Raw genomic sequence first — 22916 nt, 5'->3', positions numbered from 1 at the left:
GTCAGAGGTTAAAGGGATAGCTCGGTTTGTTTGAAGTTGGGTCCTATCAGCTAGTCACATACACTAACGTAATTAGGTACAGTGTTCTGGACGCTGAGCGCAGTGTCTAACGAGATCCGGCACCCAGAGGAGCAGCCTCGCGCAGCCTCACCAGCTTTTTCTCTCTCAGTACTGGGGGTCAACAACTAAAATGTAATTTAGCCACCTAAAACAACGCCCACCTAAACAAATCGATATCTGTGTACATGCACGCTCTATTTTGACAATTTTCAGCGCTTTACTTTTCCGCAAAACAGCAGTTTCATTCGGCACTGCTTTTTCTCCCAGCCGTACAACCACCGTATTCCTCCGCTAAAGCCAGCACAGAGCACAGAGCCGCGGTTTACAAAACAGGAAGAAGAGAGATAAAACACTGACTTACTTTAGAGACAACAAGTCACCTGGCCTCTCTGATCTGGGTCGTTTTCCACAATTTATCCTGGGAATGGTGAAAAAGGTCTGCAGCCAGGGCACCCAGGCATTTAGGCAGCAGGCGCATCTCTCTGCCTGTTCACTCTCTGCAAAAGTTCCTCTTCTGTATTCTCTCTGGTTCATAATTGTATCCTCTTGTCACCAAGGTGAATGGCATATCATCCTCGCTATCAAAATCACTCATATTTTCGTCCGTGTATTCTATTTGTTGTGTCTTCAAACCGGGAGAAATAAAATAGCCTACCCCCAAATAACTGCGGAGTAATCCAGTGCTGCGGCTCTGACCTGGCTTTTAGCGGAGGAACACGGTAGTTGTACGGTTTGGAGAAAAAGCAGTGCCGAATGAAACTGCTGTTTTGCGGAAAAGTAAAGCGCTGAAAATTGTCAAAATAGAGCGTGCATGTACACGGATATCGATTTGTTTAGGTGGGCGTTGTTTTAGGTGGCTAAATTACAGTTATAGTTTTAGTTGTTGACCCCCAGTACTGAGAGAGAAAAAGCTGGTGAGGCTGCGCGAGGCTGCTCCTCTGGGTGCCGGATCTCGTTAGACACTGCGCTCAGCGTCCAGAACACTGTACCTAATTACGTTAGTGTATGTGACTAGCTGATAGGACCCAACTTCAAACAAACCGAACTATCCCTTTAAGACAGATAATTCACCAAAATTCAGTATAACAGTTGTCCTTTGTAGGTCAATAACAGGTGATTATAATCCATTGGCAGGTGATTACACTCAAATGACAAAAGCAGCCAATGAGCTGTGTATTGTGAAGCACCATATTGGTAGGAAATGCATGTGACATCATGGAATGCTATGAATAGGCTAGGCTACAGTTCAAGGCCCAAGTGTCCAGATTAAAGGTTCATTTTAATACAGTGAGTACGGTAATCATAACACAGTGGAATTTGACTTTGTCCAATATGCATATCAACTCTCCCCTATATATAACTTTTCGAATGACTGAGATAGTATATAGAGTATTTTAATCTGTTATGCGTCTAAAAGTAAAATGTGAGAACAAATGGCATAACATTCCACAACGTATTTTGTACAGTGACATTCCAACAAGAGCATAAAAATAAATACTTTCCCCTGTGTTTCATGATTTTTTTTTGCCAAGATGTACTACAGAGATTAAAGTAACCAAATAAGTCAAAATCTCAAAATACTTGATAAACTCATTTTCATCCCGTGAAGGCTTTATGTAATTTCAAAACGTTAAAAGATGCAGAGTGGCTGGCTGTTATCAGGACCATGAGAGAGGCAGAGTAGCTGGCTGTGATCAGGACCATGAGAGAGGCGGAGTGGCTGGCTGTTATCAGGACCATGAGAGAGGCGGAGTGGCTGGCTGTTATCAGGATCATGAGAGAGGCGGAGTAGCTGGCTGTTATCAGGACCATGAGAGAGGGGCAGAGTAGCTGGCTGTTATCAGGACCATGAGAGAGGCAGAGTGGCTGGCTGTTATCAGGACCATCAGAGAGAGGCAGAGTGACATATTTACTTGAAAGTGCAGTCCATTCATTTAGAAGTCTGTGCAGCAAAGATGTGTGTGATGTCCTTTCAACCCGAATCTCTCTGACCAATCAGTTTAGATATAGAAGTATAGATATATAGATATATAAAGTATAGATTCAACCCAGATCGTCGTGTTTACTGCCCAGTGGGGGTGGGGCGTTGGAAATGAGCCTATACACCTTGGTGCTTGGCCTGCTAGCGCCCTACATCAGCCAGCTGAATGTATATATCATTGGCCTCTGCAAATGTAGATGGTCTTGCAATATCCCTTTCTTCCATGGCAGTGGTGAGACTATCCAACAGTATTAGATATCCAGCCAGACACTCATCCACTGACGATGACAATTCAGCATTCTGAAGAATGGCCTCTGCTGCATGCCTAAATTCCACATTTGCCACCAAAGATGGTGCACAATCTCCGTGCACAATGGAAGCGCTCTCAACATGATTTCCATAACGTTACATGAAAAAAGCACCTTGGTCGTGAACGCCGCCTAAAGCCATTGGTGAGTTCGCCTAGCACCTAACGGACGGCACGGTGGCTCAGTGGTTAACACTGTTGCCTCACAGCAAGAAGGTCCCGGGTTCGAACCCCGGTCCGTCCCAGGTCCTTTCTGTGTGGAGTTTGCATGTTCTCCCCGTGTCCGTGTGGGTTTTCTCCGGGTGCTCCGGTTTCCTCCCACCATCAAGAAAGACATGTATGTGAGGGTTAATACTCCTGTCAGTGCCCCTGACCAAGGTACTGGCAAAAGAACTGGAGTTGGTCCCCGGGCGCTGCACAGTGGCTGCCCACTGCTCCTAGTTCTAGGAAGGTTCCTAGTAGAGGATGGGTCAAATGCAGAGGATGAATTTCCCCAAGGGGATAAATAAAGGATAACTTACTTACTTACTTACTTACCTATTTTTAAAGCTTTTTGGTTGCTCTTGTTCTGTAAAGGTGTGGTGTCTGGAAAAACCCTTCACGTGGTGGGATTTTGACATTTTTATTTTTTGAAATTTCCATAAAGTAGAAACTCTCCCGTATAGATGTTTTAAATTGACAACAAAAACATTCTAAATTGAACCCCAGCTCACTTCCTGTTGCAGTGTTTGCTATGGACTGAAAAGAAGGGGGGGAAAGCATTCCAGTGGAGGACTGACCATTCTGTGAAATGTTTCTTATTACATTAAAACGTGTTAACAGGTTTCATCTGGTTTGCTTGTCATTTCAAGTTTCATGTGTTTTCCCTCTCTAGACACTATCATTTGAGATTGATTTCTGTTTGCTCAATCTTCTGTAATTGATGTGATATGCATACTTGCACAAAGTCAAATTCCTCTTTGGCATTATGATTATTCAGTCTATTACAATGATCCTGGAATCTTTGGGTGGACACGTGGGCCTTGAACTCTAGCCTAGCCATAGTATTCCCATGATGCCATGCATTTCCTACAAATGTTTGTTGCTTGCCAATACACAGTTCATTGCTTTTGTCAGTGTAATCAAATTTTGCTAATAACTTTTCACAAGACCAAAACCTTCCATTTTGTTTAATGTGCATCACCTCTACTTGCTATTCTTTGGATGTCTACCAAGAGGCCATAACCAAGGCTATTGTAGAAGTCAAATGTTTTCTGCACACACCCTACATTGTTTGGATATCTTATGCCTGATGGAACAACAGTTTACCATTAAATAATTAAATAAGCTTTCCCATTCAATAAAGAAGTATCCTAGGAATCTACCTTAAAGCCATTTAACTTTTTATGTTTAATTTACATGTGTCCAAATTTAGCCTTCCGGTCTTTGTGTGGAAAGAATTTCAAGAAATATAAATATATATATATAAATATATATATAGTCTATTGTCAATTAAACTAGATGTCCCTCTTAGTGTTACTATGTTAATTATATTGGGTCTCATAGAATACTATTTTAATCTATTGTAAATATAAAAAAAACGCGTGCTTTTATTTTGAAAGGCAAAAGCATTCAACCGGAAGTGAAGTTGTAAAAAATTGTTGCTAACTTCACAGGCATTCTTTCCCCACACGGAAGAACAACCAAAAACAACGAATGACAGCGTTTTCATGTGATGACTGACAGCTAGTTTGAGTGATGCTTGACAACTAGTCTGCAGGAGGATCGACAACGTTTTTGTGTGAGACGTGAGGAGTGATGCCTGACAGCTAGTTTGAGTGATGTCTGACAGCTAGTCTGCAGGAGGATCGACAACGTTTTTAGTGAGGCAGGAGGAATGACAGCGTTTTCGTGTGAGGACTGAAGGTGTTTCAGAGCACACTCGACGGTTTACTATAGGAGACATGACAACTGACAACGCTTTAGACTGAGGAACGATAGCCTATACTCTGACTGACGAGGATGCCCTAAAATGGTTGCCGTACACATGGCACGCTTCACCTCTCATAACACCACTCACCAATCTGCTTTGCCACATGGCATGCTTCACCTCTCATAGAACCACTCACCAATCTGCTTTGCCACATGGCATGCTTCACCTCTCATAACACCACTCACCAATCTGCTTTGCCACATGGCACGCGTCACCTCTCATAACACCACTCACCAATCTGCTTTGCCACATGGCACGCTTCACCTCTCATAACACCACTCACCAATCTGCTTTGCCACATGGCACGCTTCACCTCTCATAACACCACTCACCAATCTGCTTTGCCACATGGCACATTTCACCTCTCAGCATTGCGACCTGTATAAACTGGTGGACTGGCCCTCCCTTCATAGGCGGCTACAACACTGGCTCCAACCTTTCTACAAGACAATCCTGGGAAAGATGCCTCACTAACTCCCAAACCTCCTGCACACTTACCACACCAATAGAGACACTGCATGAAATAGGCCACGCCCATCACAGGGAAAGCGCTCCATTCACTCCCATACACCAGCGTCATTTTCCTTGAATTAAACATAGCTAAAAGCTGTTGTGTGGTGGGCTGCGCAGACAACAAATTTAAAAAAATCGCCAATTAAAGTTTTTTTGTACTCCAGGATTGGGGGTGGGGGGGGGGGTGTTTCTCCCCCGTTTTGGGCGTGGTTTCTGAATGATGACGCACTCCGCAGTGTCTCTATTACCACTTAAAGGGCGGCTTTGCCAATTTTCAACCCGCTTTGTATAATTACAAAATCAGGAGTATATGCAAACGCACAATTCTACTGCTGCAATTCTACAGCGCTGCTTAATCCAGAACCTTACTTCTGGGAACTATTGCGAGATAAAAGATGGAGATGACACAACTTTTATATCTCTATGGCTCTGGTCATGGGTAAGTAGCACGGGGACCACTGCAGCCTGGAAAATGTGGGTACAACTTTATTGTTCATTCAACACATGCGACCACAGAACACGACACTGTGCGGTATATCACTCCACCCAATCTAAGCTGCACAGCGTGATATAGTTGTTTACCAATACTGTACGTGTACCAGAATAACATCATTTTCAAAACAATTCTTACAAAATACATCAAATTTTATAATTAATCTATCTGGAGGTTTACTGTCAAATTAATTTAACTGGAGTGATGTGTGTGTGTGTGTGTGTGTGTGTGTGTGTGTGTGTGTGTGTGTGTGTGTGTGTGTGTGTATGTGTGTGTGTGTGTGTGTGTGTGTGTGTGTGTGTGTGTAATGTGTAACCCGTATTAAATACGCGCGCACACATACACACGGACACACACACACGCCCACACACACGCTCTTGGTTCTTGAGCAGCTTTTAGATAGCTTTAGATTCTTGACATTTGTCGCCCGAGGAGACGTTCACACACATGCACGCACACACGCACGCACGCACGCGCACACACACACACACACACACACACACACACACACACACACTGCTTAGGGTGAGACTCCAATCTGTCAATCATTTTGACATCTGCTAATTAAGCATGCTAATTATAACACTAATCACACACACACACACACACACATGTGCACAAACACACTATTACCCTGTGCAATGTATTTTTCAGACAGACAGACAGACAGACAGACATATTCATCAGATCGGCAATATGGTCCCGCCCCCTTTAAGGGGGAAAACGCAAGCCACTCGTCGTTGACTTCAATGTAAAATAGCCGTGAAAAAAATCTATAAAAAAACAATACATTTTGTTTATAAATGATCCAAAGACACCATGGCATGACATTATATTACAACTCGGCCGGCCATAGAATGTGCAAGATACATCGAAAATATTAATTTGATCCATCTTCAGTCATGTGACTCATGTCCCTTCTGTGATATTCACATTTGTTCATGTGTTGCACGTTTACAGTGAAGCTACACCACCTTGTGGAAGTTACAGGATATAATCAGTCAGCAATTTTCAGTCAGGCAATCTGTGAGCCAGCTACAGAGAGTATGGCTGTGTGCGAGCTGTGAGCATTTCCACCTGTACATTCCACCTGGCCATCCTTTTGTTCTAGTAACAAAGCACTGGAAATCATATGGAACAATCCCAGATCAAAACCACCCGCCAGGATTGAGAGATAGTGACTGAGGCTTCAGCCCGATGACTTCATGGTGAAATACAGGAAGGGACCCGACAATCCAGCTGACTACATGTCTCGTCGTCACCCCATCCCGTCTCAGACAGGTGGCATGTGAACTTCATCGGCAGTCATGCAACACCTAAAGCCAAGACACTCGACGAGATCAAGGCAGAGACGCTTAAAGGCAGAGACCAAAGGCAGAGACCAAATCCTTCAAGAGGTCATTGCTCACATCAGGAGTAGTCAAGTCAAGTCAAGTGAAGTTTATTTTTATAGTCCTAATTCACAAGCATGTCTCAGAGGACTAGGAATTCTAGCTGACACAACAGTAGCAATTACAGTAGTAATAATAACAAGATTGAACAATCATATGATAGAGAAAGGCAGAGAGAAAGAGAGAAAAGGGGGATGGAATGTGGGGGAGGAGAGAACAGGGAAGGGAGGAGATGGGGAGGGAACATGGGAATGTGGGGGAGGGGAGAACAAGGAAAGGGAGGAGGTGGGGAGGGAGAGAGCACGGCAAGGGAGGAGGTGGGGAGGGAGCAGGGGAAGGGGGGAAAAGAAGAGCAGAACAGATAGAATATACTGTGGCTAGGCAATATGGTCATTGTAAGGGCAGTAGTGCGCCAGGGAGTGGCGCTGTGGACGTTACTGTGATGTATGTATGGGGGGAGTGAAGACGGGAGAAGAAGAGTAATAAAGATATGTCTGATCTAAGAAGTTGTTGTCTTGAATGAGGAGTCAGAGACTAACAATACATGGTGTCAGAAGGGCTACGCTACACCCACGACAGATAGCGTCTGGCAGCTGTGACGACCAGTTCACGCAATTAAGAGAAGGTTGGTGAATGAACGTGCGTCGCAGTACAAGCCACAGAAGAGAGGCTAACGAAGCTAAGCTAACCAGCTAACGCAGCGTCAGCGCCACACAGTCAAGATGGAACACATGTTGGCAATTACACCTCCGGGACCGTTCAATTTCGAACCGAGTTCATGGCCCACATGGATCAGACGATTCGAACGCTTCAGGATAGCGTCAGGGCTGGAGGAGAAGGAGGGGGATTATCAGGTAAACTCCCTGATCTACACCATGGGAGACAAGGCTGACGACATACTGGCTTCCCTGCCTCTCACCACAGTGCAGCTAAAGGACTACGTGGCTGTTAAAAGGGCTTTTGATGGACACTTTGTTGGAGTACATAACGTCATATTTGAACGTGCAAAGTTTAACAAAAGGAGCCAGGAAGACGGTGAGAGTGCTGAACACTTTATTACTGATGTGCATAAAATGGCTGAACATTGCAATTATGGGCGATTGCGTGATGAAATGATCCGAGATAGGATTGTAGTTGGAATACGCGATGCTAAATTGTCGGAGAGGCTACAGTTAAACCCCGACTTGGATCTAGCCAAAGCTATTACACAAGTCAGGCAGCAGGAGGAAGTGAGGAAGCAGCAGACTGTTTTACGCTCAGTCGAATCCCCTGCCCACATGGATGCAGTAGCATATAATAAATACAAGAAAGATGGCTACAAATCAGCGTTATGCTCCGGGTCCACATCAGTCTTTCTCGACCAATGTCAAGCCATGTGGAAACTGTGGTAAGACTTCAAAGCATTCATGGAGTGACTGCCCTGCAAAGGACGTTGAATGCAGAAAATGCCACAAGAGAGGACATTTTGCTGTTGTGTGCAGGTCAGCTCAAACCCTTAATTCTGTAGAGACAGAGTCAGATGCAGCATATTTGGGAACAGTGGAAATGAAAAATCCCCAAATACAGTCCACATGGAAAGAAACTCTGACTATAAACGGACAGTCTCTTTGTTTTAAGATAGATACAGGAGCGTCTGTGACGGCGTTACCAGAGACCAGAAATTTGGGGCAGTGGTGGCCCAATGGTTAGAGAAGCGAGCTTGTGACCGGAAGGTCGTCGGTTCAATCCCCGGGACCGGCAGGATAAATCTGGGTGGGGAAAGTGAAATGGCAGCGCTTGCCCCTCCCTCATTACCACCACTGAGGTGCCCTTGAGCAAGGCCCTTAAACCCCAACCGCTCCAGTGGAGCTGCTCAGTGGCCACAGATCAGACTGTGGTTGTACTGGGCAGCTTCCAGGTATGAATGTGTGTGTGAATGTGAACAGGGCACTCCTGAAAAAGAGAGCATTGCTCTCAGTGAGACTCCCCCTGTATAAATAAAGGTATAAAAAAAAGACTGAATATGTGGAGGACAGGTATGGCCCGCTCTCACCCCCTAGCAGACCATTGCTGGGCCCTGATAACCAGCCACTGGAGGCCATGGGACAAGTGGATGCAGTGCTGCAGAGGGGGGACATACGGATAGAGGAGGAAATCTTCCTTGTCAAGGGGCTAGCTACGCCATTGCTGGGCCTCCCCGCAATCATGAGGCTACAAATGATTCCCCAGCTTCACCACATTGAGAAAATAGGGACATATTTCCGCTCAACCTACTCAGAGGTGTTCACAGGGTTGGGCCAATTAACTCATTCAGGGCCAAAGACGTCTTTGACGTGTTATCAGGAATAGCCCAGAGGGCCAATGACGTGTTTGACGTGTTTTTGTTTTTATTAGTGCAGCGCGTAGTTCAAACACTTCCCCAGCCTGTGACATGGTATCAGGTCCCTGCCATCTAAGACAAGCCGACAACACGTGAACAAACACATACCGCAGCTGTTGTTTTGAAATTGAGCAGGAGGAAAAACAGAAAACGGATAAACGCTTCCTTGTGCAGACAGGAGAAACGCCATTGAAACGCCCCTCGGCGCGCTGCACGAGCTGGTCGCCTTCCTGTGTGCCAGCCGGGAGAAAACGGGAGAAAGTAATCCAGAGATGTGTTTGATCATCGGAGGAATGAGGAAATGATCGATCAGTTTGACGGGTAATCCAGAGGGCGGTGAGGACGTGTTGAATAGCCGAGGGGAAAACGGGAACGATCAAATAGCAGGGAGGATAGGACAGGGAGACATGGACGAGGACGGGTGGACCAGAACAAAACAAAATAAACACACGAACAGCTAACAAGGCAGAAGCGGCAGTCACAGCAGCAGACGCCAGCAGTACTCAGACCCGGAAACAACGTAACGAAGATAAAAGGGGGATTGTGTGTGTGTGTGTGTGTGTCTGTCTGTCTGTCTGTCTGTCTGTCGGTGTGTCTGTCTGTCTGTCTGTCTGTCTGGCTGTCTGTGTGTCTGTCTGTCTGTCTGTCTGTCTGTCTGTGTGTCTGTCTGCACACTCACTCACACTGAGTAAACTGTATTGTTGAATGTAAAAAAGCACTTCATGTATATATATATATATATATTTTATTTTTATTTATTTTTCATTTGTGTCATAATGAATAATATTTACATGTCTGATGTCAATACAGTTCAAAATAAAAGAATTGAGAGCGAGTTCTGCCTGAGATTGTGCCCTTTACAAAAATTGCCTTTTCTCCTGTTTATCTTCTCAGGGAGACCTTTTGGGTGAAAACAGGGTGTATATAAATGGCTATAAGTAGAGTACAGAACATGCTAAAAGCTCACTTTTTTTTTCCTGGTGAACCCAGAGACGTACATCTTCATTTTGAGGTATTGCAAATCACTTTGGTGCTAATAGATAATTTACTGTGGGTCTTGAAAGATGACCAACAATTATGAAAATCTTTGGCCTGTGCTAAATATTGGCAGTCCTAAACTGGCCATGAATGAGTTAAAAGGGGAATACCGAATCAAACTTCTAAAGTCAGCACAGCCTTATGCCCTCTCCGTCCCGCGACGTGTAGCTATTCCTCTTAGGAGCAAAGTCAAAGAGGAACTGGATCGCATGGAGGAGATGGGGGTTATAGCCCGTGTCGAGGAACCGACAGAATGGTGCGCGGGCATGGTTCCCATAGTCAAACCATCAGGAAAAATGCGCATCTGTGTGGATTTAACACGTCTCAACGACAGTGTGATAAGAGAGCGGCTTATTCTGCCAACAGTGGATGAGACACTAGCAAGGTTGGAGGGAGCCACAGTCTTCACAAAGCTCGACGCCACGTCAGGGTTTTGGCAGGTGCCGCTGCACAAAGACTCTATGCTACTCACCACTTTCATCACTCCAGAAGGCAGATACTACTTCAAAAGACTGCCCTTTGGGATTGCATCAGCCCCAGAGCACTTTCAGAGGAGGATCTCTCAGCTCGTAGAGGGAATGGATGGAGTGCTCTGCCACGCTGATGATGTCCTCGTGACAGGAAAAGACCGAGCAGAACATGACGCCAGGCTACACAATGTGCTGGCACGATTCAGAGAGGCGGGGCTTACTCTAAATGACAAGTGCCAGTTTGCCATGACAGAACTTAAGTTCCTCGGCCATGTCTTGGATGCACAAGGCGTCAGGGCGGATCCTGGCAAGATCAAAGCGATCCTGCACATGCCGGAACCAAAAGATGTGTCTGAGGTCCGTCGCTTTATGGGCATGGTGGGCTTTGTGGGGAAATTTTCCCCACGTCTACCTGAACTGACAAAACCTCTCAGGGACTTGGAGAGGAAAGACGTCACCTGGACGTGGGAAGCACCACAACAGAAGGCGTTCGAGGACACAAAGAAAGAACTCAGCACTGACACTGTGTTGGCACCATACAGCCCTGAGAGAGAGACAGTTGTGTCGGCAGATGCCTCTTCCTATGGGCTTGGAGGGGTCCTGACACAGAAACAGCCAGATGGCTCATGGAGACCAGTCGTCTTCATTTCCAGGAGCCTGACTACGACAGAATCAAGGTATGCTCAGATTGAAAAGGAAGCCCTTGCCGTGACATGGGCATGTGAGCGCCTGAGCGGATATCTGAGTGGTCTGGATTTCATCTTAAGAACGGATCACAAACCCCTCATCACACTCCTCAAATCGAGGGCGTTGGACGATCTTCCTCCCAGGATACTCAGATTCAGGATAAGGCTGCTCAGGTTCAACTTTGACATCATACATGTGCCAGGCAAGAATCTGATAACAGCGGACACTTTGTCAAGAGCACCCTTACCAGAGAAACTCACCGAGGAAGAGGAGGCGCTGGAGGAGGAATGTAAGGCGTACATCAACAGTGTGATTGCTCAGCTGCCGGCAACGCCCACAAAACTAGAACAAATAAAAGATGCACAAAACGGCGACGACACATGCATACGCCTTCGCCAACTCATCAAAAAGGGATGGCCTGCTCACAGGAGAGAAGTCCATGAAAGGTTACTTCCCTACTGGCCAGACAGGTCAGACCTACATGAGGGAGAAGGACTGCTTATGAAAGGAGAGAGACTGGTTATCCCAGACCACATGAGGCTGGATATCCTGCAGAGACTTCACCAAGGACATCAAGGGATCAACAAATGCCTTGCAAGAGCGAGAGAATCCGTCTGGTGGCCGAGTATCACATCACAGATAAAGCAAATGGTGGAAAGATGTGAGACCTGTGCTCAGGAAACCCCGACACCAGTCGAACCGTTGATCACTACAGACTTGCCGAGCAGACCATGGCAGAGAGTGGGGGCGGACCTGTTCCAGTGGAGAAATGGTGATTATCTGGTGTGGGTCGACTACTTTTCCAGATACATAGAGGTGTGCAACTTGCCTGGCAGCACTTCAGCAAGACAGGTGATTGAGAGATGCAAAGCTGTTTTTGCTAGGTTTGGATGCCCCGAGGTTCTGGTCTCAGATAACGGACCTCAATTCTCCAGCCATGAGTTTGCTCAGTTTGCAAGAGACTTTGACTTTGAACATGTGACAAGCAGCCCCAGATATCCCCGTAGCAATGGAGAGGCAGAGAGGGCCGTCAAAACCATAAAGTCTCTCCTGGCAAAAGAGGGGGACTTTCACAAAGCACTGCTAGTCTACAGAGCAACACCCCTAGCTCAAGGGAGCTCACCAGCACAGCTGATGATGGGAAGGAGAATCCGGACCCCAGTCCCCATTTCATCTGGACAGCTACAGCCACAGTGGCCGGATCTCCAGTCCTTCAGGGAAAAAGATGCAGCCCTGAAAACACTGCAACAACAAACATTCAATCGGCGACACTGCACACAGATTCTGCCACCATTACCACCAGGACAGAAGGTTTGGATTATGCCTACAAAGGCTCAAGGGACTGTTGTAGGGCCAGCACACACACCACGCTCCTACATGGTGGACACACCGGGGGGTCAACTGCGGCGCAACCGGTCGCATTTGAGAGTGGTGCCTGCGCCCCAAGTATCCTCTAACATAAAGTTCATCAGGTCAGGGCGGGTGTCTAAGCCTCCAGACAGACTGGACATTTGAAAAAAAAAAAAAGAGGGGGGATGGAGTAGTGTAACAGTGAAAAGATGGTGGTATGGAAAGAAAAAGAAATGATGTCTCACACACATAATGTTCTAAATGTGTAAATGCTCCTAGTTTAAAATGCACCAGTTTCCACAAGTTATATGACACAACATGTTCTAGTTGATGTATAAGAAGGGCGGATAACCTTTAACTAAAAGGGGGAGATGTAAGGGCAGTAGTGCGCCAGGGAGTGGCGCTGTGGACGTTACTGTGATGTATGTATGGGGGGAGTGAAGACGGGAGAAGAAGAGTATGTCTAAAGATATGTCTGATCTAAGAAGTTGTTGTCTTGAATGAGGAGTCAGAGACTAACAATACAGTCATGAATTGAAATAGTACAGGAGTACAAATACCTGGGCACTATTATTGATAGTAAACTCACATGGAATGCCAACACCAATGCCAGGTCTGCAAAGGCCCAACAACGTCTCTACTTCCTAAGGAAACTTAGAAGTTTTAAAGTGGACAGAACCTTGCAGATACTGTTCTAAGACCTGCATCCAGAGTGTTCTGACTTTCTGTATTCAGTGTTGGGGAGGAGCACTAAGTGTGCAGAACAAGAATAAATTAGACAGGGTCGCTAAATTAGGAGGTAAGATAACTGGTGAACCAATGTGCAATATTACCAACATGTCAGATCAGAACACCAGGAAATTGGCGGAAAAGATCATAGGTGATCCACTGCACCCTCTATGGTCTGAGTATGCACTCTTACCTTCAGGGCGAAGGTACTGTATGCCCAGGATGAAAACTAAACGAGGCATTACATCCTTCGTCCCACGCAGCATTCAGCTGCTTAACAAGCTTTAGCTCATAGCTTGATTTCCTAGCACTTTGAATTTGCACCTTGCACCTTGTGCCTTATTGATCATGCAATTTTATGCTTTTTTATGATGTATGTATTTTATGCTTATATATTTTTATTTTTATATGTTGTGCTTTATGTGTGCCTGTGTTCTTTTTGGGCTCTCCCTGTGCATAACAAATTCCCTGAGGGGCAATAAAGGTTTCATTCATTCATTCATTCATTCATTCAATAGTCAGAGGGGACAGTAAAATGTAACACATGGCATAAGGCTGACAAGTCACCACATGCTGACATAGTAAAGCAGTTCTGACAAGTTAACAGCATCACATTCATCAGACATGCTACTTCCCACTGCCCTACAAGATAGAGTGCTACAGCCCATGAGGGACACTAGAGGTGCTCTTATACTCGAGCAAAGCTCCGTGGGGGTGGGGCCCCGCAAGTCTCCGTGAGTCACCGTGGAGACCTCGCGCTGGGGGTGATGCCATTATACTCAGAAAGTGATCAGCATGTATTGTACAATGGTGAGAACAGCCCGTGAAAAGTCGCAATGAAATGCTGTGCAGTACTGAGTGCGCTTTCACTCTCAAACGACCGCACATCAGCACATGAAGGACTCACCAAACTTGTTTTTACTGAAAGCCGTTTTTACTTCTCAGCCCTGATAGCCTACTACTCTGTGCTAAATCAGGCACAACGCGAGCGCCCGACAGATCTAGCGAATAACCACGCCCAACAAATTTACGTAATTTGACGCGCCCGCCCCTCGCTCCACCCCCGCACCCTTCACGGCAGGGTGATCATAATTCAGCCTTAGGCCATCGCCCAAAACGGCACTGCTCAGAACCAACGTTTGGTTTCCAGATATCGATCGCAAAGTAGAAGCAGCAATATGCGGTTGTCTACCATGTCAGGCCAGCAGACCAGTAGCACATACTGAGCCACTAAAAATGTCAGCACTGCCAGAAGGGTAGGGCAAAACATTTTCCCTGAGGGTAGAGATGGAACGGTATGAGTTTTTGACGGTATGATAACCTTGGACAAAAATACCACGGTTTCACGGTATCGCGGACCTTTATGTGTTATTGTGAAATCTGGCAACAAAAAAATTGCCTACGTAATTTTTTTTGCCGTTGAACAAAATGTATTTTATTTTATTTATTTAATCTAATTAACTTATGTAAAACTAAAACACATGCTTATCTTTTGTCAAATCGGATTGGACACTGGACATAAATGATTGTTTCAATGTTAATGCACACACACACACACACACACACACACACGCACACGCACACGCACACGCACACTCACACTCACACTTTTATTTGTATCCAAAAGTACTGTATAGGGCAAATATGATAGATCCAAATATTTTTGAAGAAAGTTGCTGTACAGCACAGTGTGATAGAACAGACACTGGATGCATGTGCTGTAAGCACAGGAGAAATAGTGTAGCGCATTGCTAGCTTACTGTATAATGGATGCAAGCAGACAATGTAAACACACACACACACACACACACACACACACCTGCCTCTCTGTGCGTCACACGCACACCCACCCACACGCGCGCACACACACACACACACACACACCTCTGCCTCTTATTTAATGACTTGTTACTTCTCTTCAGTGCAAGAAGTTTTGATAACGACGTGCTGGCCGGCATAATACGTTCGCTCAGTCAAGTAACATTATCGTTAGTTAGAGCAAAGAGAGCTGAGTGCTAATTAGCCATGTTATGTTATCGATAACGTTAGCCTATGACAGTGTTTATTTTATGGTGGTAAATGGTTTATGTCCGACGTATGCAAGACGTTTAACGTAGGCTACCTTGAATTTGGCAAATGAGGAAGGACGGGTGTTGTTCCTGCAGATGTGCTGATTCATGTTTGAGGTAATTCCCCCTCTAATCCTCCCTGGCCATCCCTGCTTTTACCGAAATATTCCCACACACCGCAGAGTTTGTCTTTTTCGACGGGGCCGCGGCCCACCGCCCGGGGGAACGTTCTGGGGATTCTCTCCTTCAACAGCCATTATCACGTTGAGGCTACGCACGGGTGTAAAAACAATGATTGACTTGATATTCTTGATGATCACAGCTACACTGATTGCTGAGACTGGGCAGCTGGGGGGAGGGGCCGCGTAACTGCACTCTGTCTGGGCACTTTCTCTCTCAGGGGGAAACAGGTGATACCGTGCGGAAGGTATGACGGCAAAACTTAGTGGTTTTGATACCGTGACTTTTTGAAACCGAGGTATACCTTCAAACCGGAAACCGCTGCATCCCTACCTGAGGGCCAAACTGACTTACATCAAGTAAGCGAAGGCCCACACATTGGAGATTATACCTGCCAACACTCCTGATTTTCGCGGGAGTCTCCCTATTTTTAACCCTCTCTCCCGTTGTGATTGGTAATTTCTTGTTAATCTCCTGATATCATAGTGATACAAATCCAATGGCTGTAGCAGATGAGATTTATTAACATAACTCTGCCTTTTATTGAGTTTTTGGGGGTCGTTTTGTTTTTCTTTGAGTCCGGCGCTGGGGCCGCATTTTGCCCCAGGGCCGCACACATGAGATGACTTTTAGCCTTTTATTCATAAAGATTATTGAAAGATATTCCATATTCCAGACTGAAATGCTATAACAGAAGTATTGGCCAGAATGACATGAACATTTGGACACTTATTCAGCGGGTATCTTGCATGTTCCGTTCAGGTGCACTGTAATTTTATTTAAAAAAAAATACAATTCCATCGCGGGCCACACACGCGGGCCACATACACGGGCCGTATTTTGCCCATGTGTGGTCTAGGATCTAACTACATCGCCAAAGCTGCAGTGCTGGACAATTCCTAGTGGGAAAGTCCAGCGTCTCTACGCCATAAGACTTCTTTTTCCTATATTCCGGGGATCTCTCTAGTAGGGTTGCCATGGTGTTGACACTCGTGAGTGTGTTTGATTTGCTCACCAGTTGGAGACAGAAGGGCGGGGCTTAGCAGACCATGTGGGAGGAGCCTGGAGCCCTCAGTCATCGAGGCCACGCCCAGAGTTCGCTTAGGAGGCCGTCCTGGACGAGAGCTGTAGAGAGAGACAGAGAGAGAGACAGACAGACAGACAAAGAGAAGGAGACAGAGAGAGAGACAGACAGACAGACAAAGAGAAGGAGACAGAGAGAGACACAGAGAGAGAGAGAGAGAAAGGGAGAGAGAGAGACAGACAGACAGTCAAAGAGAAGGAGACAGAGAGAGAGAGAGGGAGAGAGAGAGACAGACAGACAGACAGTCAAAGAGAAGGAGACAGAGAGACACACAGAGAGAGAGAGAGAGAGAGAGAGAGAGAGAATTACAAGTAGAATCCAGTGGGCAAGCTCTGGGATTTACAGAGGAAGCTGTGAAAGTGATCCTGAAAGCTGTTTTTCATTCTCAAATACACTACTGCCACATGCGCTAGGACGTGTCATCAGTGATGTTATCTGGGGTCGTAAGGTGTTTCGGGTCTGTCAACATCATACACCCTCGCCCAGTAGACCCAGCCGAGGCCAATTAAGACCCCGACTCACGTCCCAGAAGCCGCTACGGATCAGCCTTACTACTCTATCTGCAACGTTGCCCGCGGGAGGGGTAAAAGAGAACCCAATCCGCTGCAATAGAGCTAGTGCTACGCCGCAGTATTGGCCCTTCGGTGCATGGAGGATCTAGGCTCTGTGGGTTTCTCCCGGCCGTGCTCCTCCTTCGTCTCACCAGACCCCCCTTATGTCAAAGGCAATCCAGAGGCTGAAGGGATGCCTCAAGGACGCCTCAAGAGGGCCTGTGCGCTGCACGTCATTTACCTGCGTCGAGCACCTCGCTCTAGCCTGGAGGGCCCCAGGCCGCGCCGATCTTGCGCAGATTTTCATGAGGCTAATCCGTAGCGTTTGTGGATTTCTCCCTCACGAGAGAGCCAAGATGGGGTGCTAATCCCATCCCGTACCGGGTTGCCGTCTCTCCGGCCGTCAACTGTCTCTCCAACTGTAGTTCCTTGAATGGCCACTTGAGGCTGGACCATAGACTGTATATATCTGGACTATGTGAGCGTGACGTCACCCATTGGTTTTTGATACCAAAATTAGGCTTTAATCTCCTGCTTCCTGGTAATGTTTGATTGGATGAATGGATTTTTCTGGAGCATTGTGGGAGATCTCGTACTGCGGAGGCATGGGAGAGGGGGGAGTAGTGACGTTGACCACGTGAGACTATCGGGGGAGTGTCCGAATTGGTCTCACAAAAATGCCCTAGGAGCAGTCGGCAGCTTTCTTGTGTACAGCACCCGGGGACCAACTTCGGTTATAGTCGTCACTGGTCAGATGATGATCTTCTGCATGTTTTAGTGGGGGTCCATACCGATGTTGTATGGAGGAACCCCTGGGGAGCACGGGAAGAACATGCAAACTCCACACAGAAAGGCCCTTTTGACGAGATGGCCCATCTGAGCAGTGGACACCGAGGATATGGGGGGGACGCACCCTCGGCACCCACAGCGTCCTAGGCAGGTGTTGGGCCAGACATTTGGACTGAACATTGATATGGTGTAAGGAACATGTATGTTGAATGCAAGACATTTGAGTGAAAACTAACTGTCTGTGTGGAGGCACAGTGAGAGACACAAACCCCCACATTCCAAGCACCCGGCCATTTGAGTTCACACACCTATGATAAAACCACAGGGGACCGAGCCGACTCTTTTGTCCCCCAGCAGCGAGATAAGGTGAGCCAATTGGAGTGCCTCACCAACAACACAGACACGCCCTGCACCCCACTATATGCAGGAGAAAGTCACCCAGACTTCAGTTCTAAGTAGCTGCACGCTGCAACAGGATCATCTGTACCACAGGGAGAGAGGGACAAGGCCCCACTCCTCTGGACCCAAGAATAGCATAGCCACCACCAGGCTAGTGCTACCTGCCCAGAGCTAAGCTAGCTCTGAGATCCTCTCCTCTCCTTCACCAAAGCCGGCATCGCCGCCCCCCAGCAGACCAAAGGCGCCTCAGCTTGGCCCGCAGAGACCGACCGTCTGTTCCTCCCTCACCTCTCCTCTTCATCTGGACAGCGGACGCGCATCCAGACCACTGTCTCCTACCGCTTGGAAAGAGACCCCTGCAAACCGAACTCAAACTTGTGCACAGAGTAAGGGACTGGCTCTAATTTTTCCCTTTATTAGTTCGGGCAGAAGTTAGGATTGATTAGCATAAGAAGAACTGTTGTTAATATTGATTTAATATTGTGAATTGATTTAATACTGTGAACGGAATGGTATGACTTGGAGCTATTTGTGACTGTATAAATGTGCATGAAACTGTGAATCTCTGAATGCTAGTTAAGACCACCTCCGATCCTGTGTGAGCAGATCTAGGCATTAAGACAAACGGCACAATTCGTCACTAGTTAAATGCCAGCGCACAGCTGTAGTGGTGAATTGTGTCGCGTCTGTTTCCCCTGCACTACTTTCTCATCCACGTGCACGCTCACATGCACGTGCTCACACACACACACACACACACACACACACTCACAGGGTCTTGTGGAGGCAGCCATGTTGTGATGCAACCAGTCTGCCCCCTCTAAGACCTGACCTGAGTCCCCACACACACACACACACACACACACACACACACACACACACACACACACACACGCACACACACACACACGCACTTCCATACCTACAGGTCAATGATTTGGAATGTAACTTAGTTATAGAAGAAATTCGTTGATTGTAATGCCAATATTCCTCTTTTATTTTACATAGAATAAATAGTGTCAACTTTAATTGAATCCAACTGTTTCAGAGTGATTTTGTGGTATTGTGGTGAACCTCTGTTTAAGGATTTAGGACTTCACGCTTCAGAGAGACTAACTGTGATTAAAGTTGGGTCCTGCGATCAAGCAGGTGGTGCCCCTAGGTTAATCCTTATCAAGGATTACATATTTGATATTTTAATAATTGTATGAAATATTAATAATTTTCGGATTATTAATATTTTATTTTACCCAACCAAATTTAATCCAAATAACGAGCACAACACAGGAATTGGACCCAGGATCTTCTAGCTGTGAGGCGACAGCTCTACCACTGAGCCACTGTGCCCCCCTGGTTTGTAACGTTCACGAGCGGTTTGTAACGTTCACGAGCGGTTTGTAACGTTCACTAGCGGTTTGTAATGTTCACGAGCGGTGTGCAGCGTTCACGAGCGGTTTGCAGCGATCACGAGCGGTTTGCAGCGTTCGCCAGTGGTTTGCAGTGTTCACAGTGTGTGCAGTTTGTAGCACTGGTGAACGCTGCAGAGGCGTTTCTAAAACACTGTTGTGTGGACAGGAAATGGAAGGAGAGAGAGAAAGAGACTGATCTTGTCTTCTTGCTTGAGGACATTATCACATCCTTACCATATGTTATGCACACACACACAAATACACACACACAAAATACACAAACACACACCCCTGAGACAAAATATGACCCAATCTTGTGTGTGTGACCTTGTTTGTAGAAGGTCAGATGTGAAACGCACGCACGCACGGACGCGCACACACACACACACACACACACACACAAATCGAGACTACAGTACGGTTGCCCTCGACGTTTGATTTACTTCAGGCCTTCAGTGTCAGTGACACACACTTTATAGCTCTCTCTGTGTGTGTGTGTGTGTGTGTGTGTGTGTGTGTGTGTGTGTGTGTGTGTGTGCGTGTGTGCGTGTGTGTGTGTGTGTGTGAGACTGTCATAATAAATATGAATTCTATTACACTCTATTCAGTTCAGTCTTAAATTAGAAGAAGAATTTAGGCTCAAGTTTAAAAATGGCATCAGAGTTGACCAGTATCAGAATCAGAATCAGAACAACTTTATTGATCCCCGAGGGGTCGTCGATTCAATCCCCGGGACGGGCAGGAGAAATCTGGCTGGGGAAAGTAAAACGGCAGGGCTTGCCCCTCCCTCATTACCACCACTGAGGTGCCCTTGAGCAAGGCCCTTAACCCCAACCGCTCCAGTGGAGCTGATCAGTGGCCAGCAGATCAGACTGTGGTTGTACTGGTCAGCTTCCAGGTATGAATGTGTGTGTGAATGTGAACAGGGCACACCTGAAAAAGAGAGCATTGCTCTCAGTGAGACTCCCCCTGTATAAATAAAGGTAAAAAAAATAAAAATGTCAGTCACGATTTGCATCACGTTTTGTGTCATGAAAGTGACATCGGGCCTGTGGCTAAATACCATGCCACCCCCCCCCCCCCCCACCCAACACACACAAACATCTGTAAAAAGCTGCACAATTTGTGTAGGCTGAAATCACATCGGACACTGCAGTGAGAGAGATAGATTTGCTGTATAGTTACAGCAAACAGGAGATATGAATCAAATAATTAAGTAGAGAAAGTCGATTGTTGATTTATTGGCTCCTAAATTATCAATCAGTACAATGGACATCGCTGAGTGCTGCTATGTCAAATGCAAATTAGCCTACTCTAGATACACACACACACACACACACACATTATTATTATTATTATTATTATTATTATTATTATTATTATTATTATTACTACTACTACTACTACTAACATACAATTATTTTATTATTATTTTTTATTTAATTTAATTTATATATTTGCATATCAATATGCATGCTGTGGTATAGCCCATTTTAATATTAGGTGCTGACTCCACCCACCGGGGCAAGTTACGGCGTGCACCGGTAGCACTGACAAGGGGCTCTATCTTCCCCCTGGCCTTAAATTTGCATTTATGGCTTGGCCCGGCGCTATTAGTGGGTGTGGTCAGGCGCATTCCCAAATTTTTCCTTGGCGCTAAACAGCAGAATCCGCGGCGCTAACCATTTAACCACGCCTTTTTAAGCGTAGAATTATTCACAAGTGTTGGATTGGCGGTCTCCAGTAAACCAATCACTTTCTTCCCTTCCAAGGTCCCGATCCACCGAGATACTCCAGTCTGGTAACCCTGGTTGCGGCTGCATGCTGTCAACTCTTCATGCCAATTTGGATATCTCAGCACATCACAGGTCATAGCCTGAATAAAACGATTCAACCTACAGGCAAATACAGATCTGTTCAGCAGGGCTGATGGTCTCCCTGTACAATATAGAACGTTAACTATTGGTGACATTCCTGATACATACCATCCACTTCCATGATCTTTATGTTGTAAACACATAACTTTCACAATAGTGAACAACCCCCACTCGGCTCATTCAGCGCAGGCTTAGTTTTATAACTTGTAGGCTACCTGCTGCTCCTGCACATCACAGCACAGGCTAAATGATGCGACATAAATATACATTATGTAAAGCCATGGCATAAATGTGTTTTTATTGAAAAAGTATGTGTCAAGTAAGCTAAGTCTTGTTGGAGCGGACATCACAGTACAACCGTGTTACGGTTGTCACTTGAGTATAACACGTTGTATTTGCGATGGATATACAGTATATACGACCTGTATTACATGTATGTTTCACATAGGGTTGTGTTTTGATTTTTATGTTTTATTTTGTCCAATATGAAAATGTTCTAGAATTGCATGTTGTGTTAACATACATGCTAACCGCAAAATTAAAGGAGAATTTTGTTTTTTTTGAACCTGGATCCATCTCCTGGCATTAATTATGATTTGGCCACTCACCAGGCGATCTCCGCGGCGTTTCTGGCCGTCCTAGCGTTGTTTTGACATCAATAGCGTCCAAGTCAGTTGTAAAATGGAGCTGACTTGGGGCCAAGTGTGAGCCTGTCTTTCCTGCATCTAAATAGCTATTTTTATTCCCGTTTTCGCCAAATATCGTCAGAATCTGATCCCTCAAGAAGCACCACAGTGATATTTCGCCAAAGGCTGTTTCCTGGAGTCCCACAGGGATCAAATTACCTCAAACGTGATCTCGGTCACCAAGTCTCGTGAAGTCCCGCGATACTTTCCTGCCGACTGACCAAGTACAGGAGGACGCTTTGCGGTGGTGGTTTTAACGCAACCTATGTGGGGTTTGGCGTAACCTATGTGGGATTCGAAATAACGAAGGTTATGCCAAACCCCACATAGGTTGCGCTAAAACCACCACCGCAAAGCGTCCTCCTGTACTTGGTCAGTCGGCATGAAAGTATCGCGGGACTTCACGAGACTTGGTGACCGAGATCACGTTTGAGGTAATTTGATCCCTGTGGGACTCCAGGAAACAGCCTTTGGCGAAATATCACTGTGGTGCTTCTTGAGGGATCAGATTCTGACGATATT

The 22916-nt window shown here is 46.1% G+C and overlaps 1 protein-coding gene across 1 annotated transcript in view; it reads right to left on the bottom strand.

Annotated features, from left to right (window-relative positions):
* Positions 1–22916, bottom strand: part of LOC310772925 (dachshund homolog 1-like) — a gene marked incomplete at both ends in the record, with an annotated part of 121443 nt that overhangs the window by 65035 nt on the left and 33492 nt on the right. The window contains one exon of the mRNA XM_083632872.1: positions 16615–16724. Coding sequence (XP_083488998.1) covers positions 16615–16724 — 110 coding nt within the window. The remainder of the gene's footprint in view (positions 1–16614; positions 16725–22916) is intronic.

The sequence above is a fragment of the Poromitra crassiceps genome, assembly GCF_964638095.1.
Source record: "Poromitra crassiceps genome assembly, chromosome: 1".
Taxonomy (NCBI): Eukaryota; Metazoa; Chordata; class Actinopteri; order Beryciformes; family Melamphaidae; genus Poromitra; species Poromitra crassiceps.
Note: the sequence above shows the minus strand (reverse complement) of the source record. Positions and strands in the feature narration are given on the sequence as shown.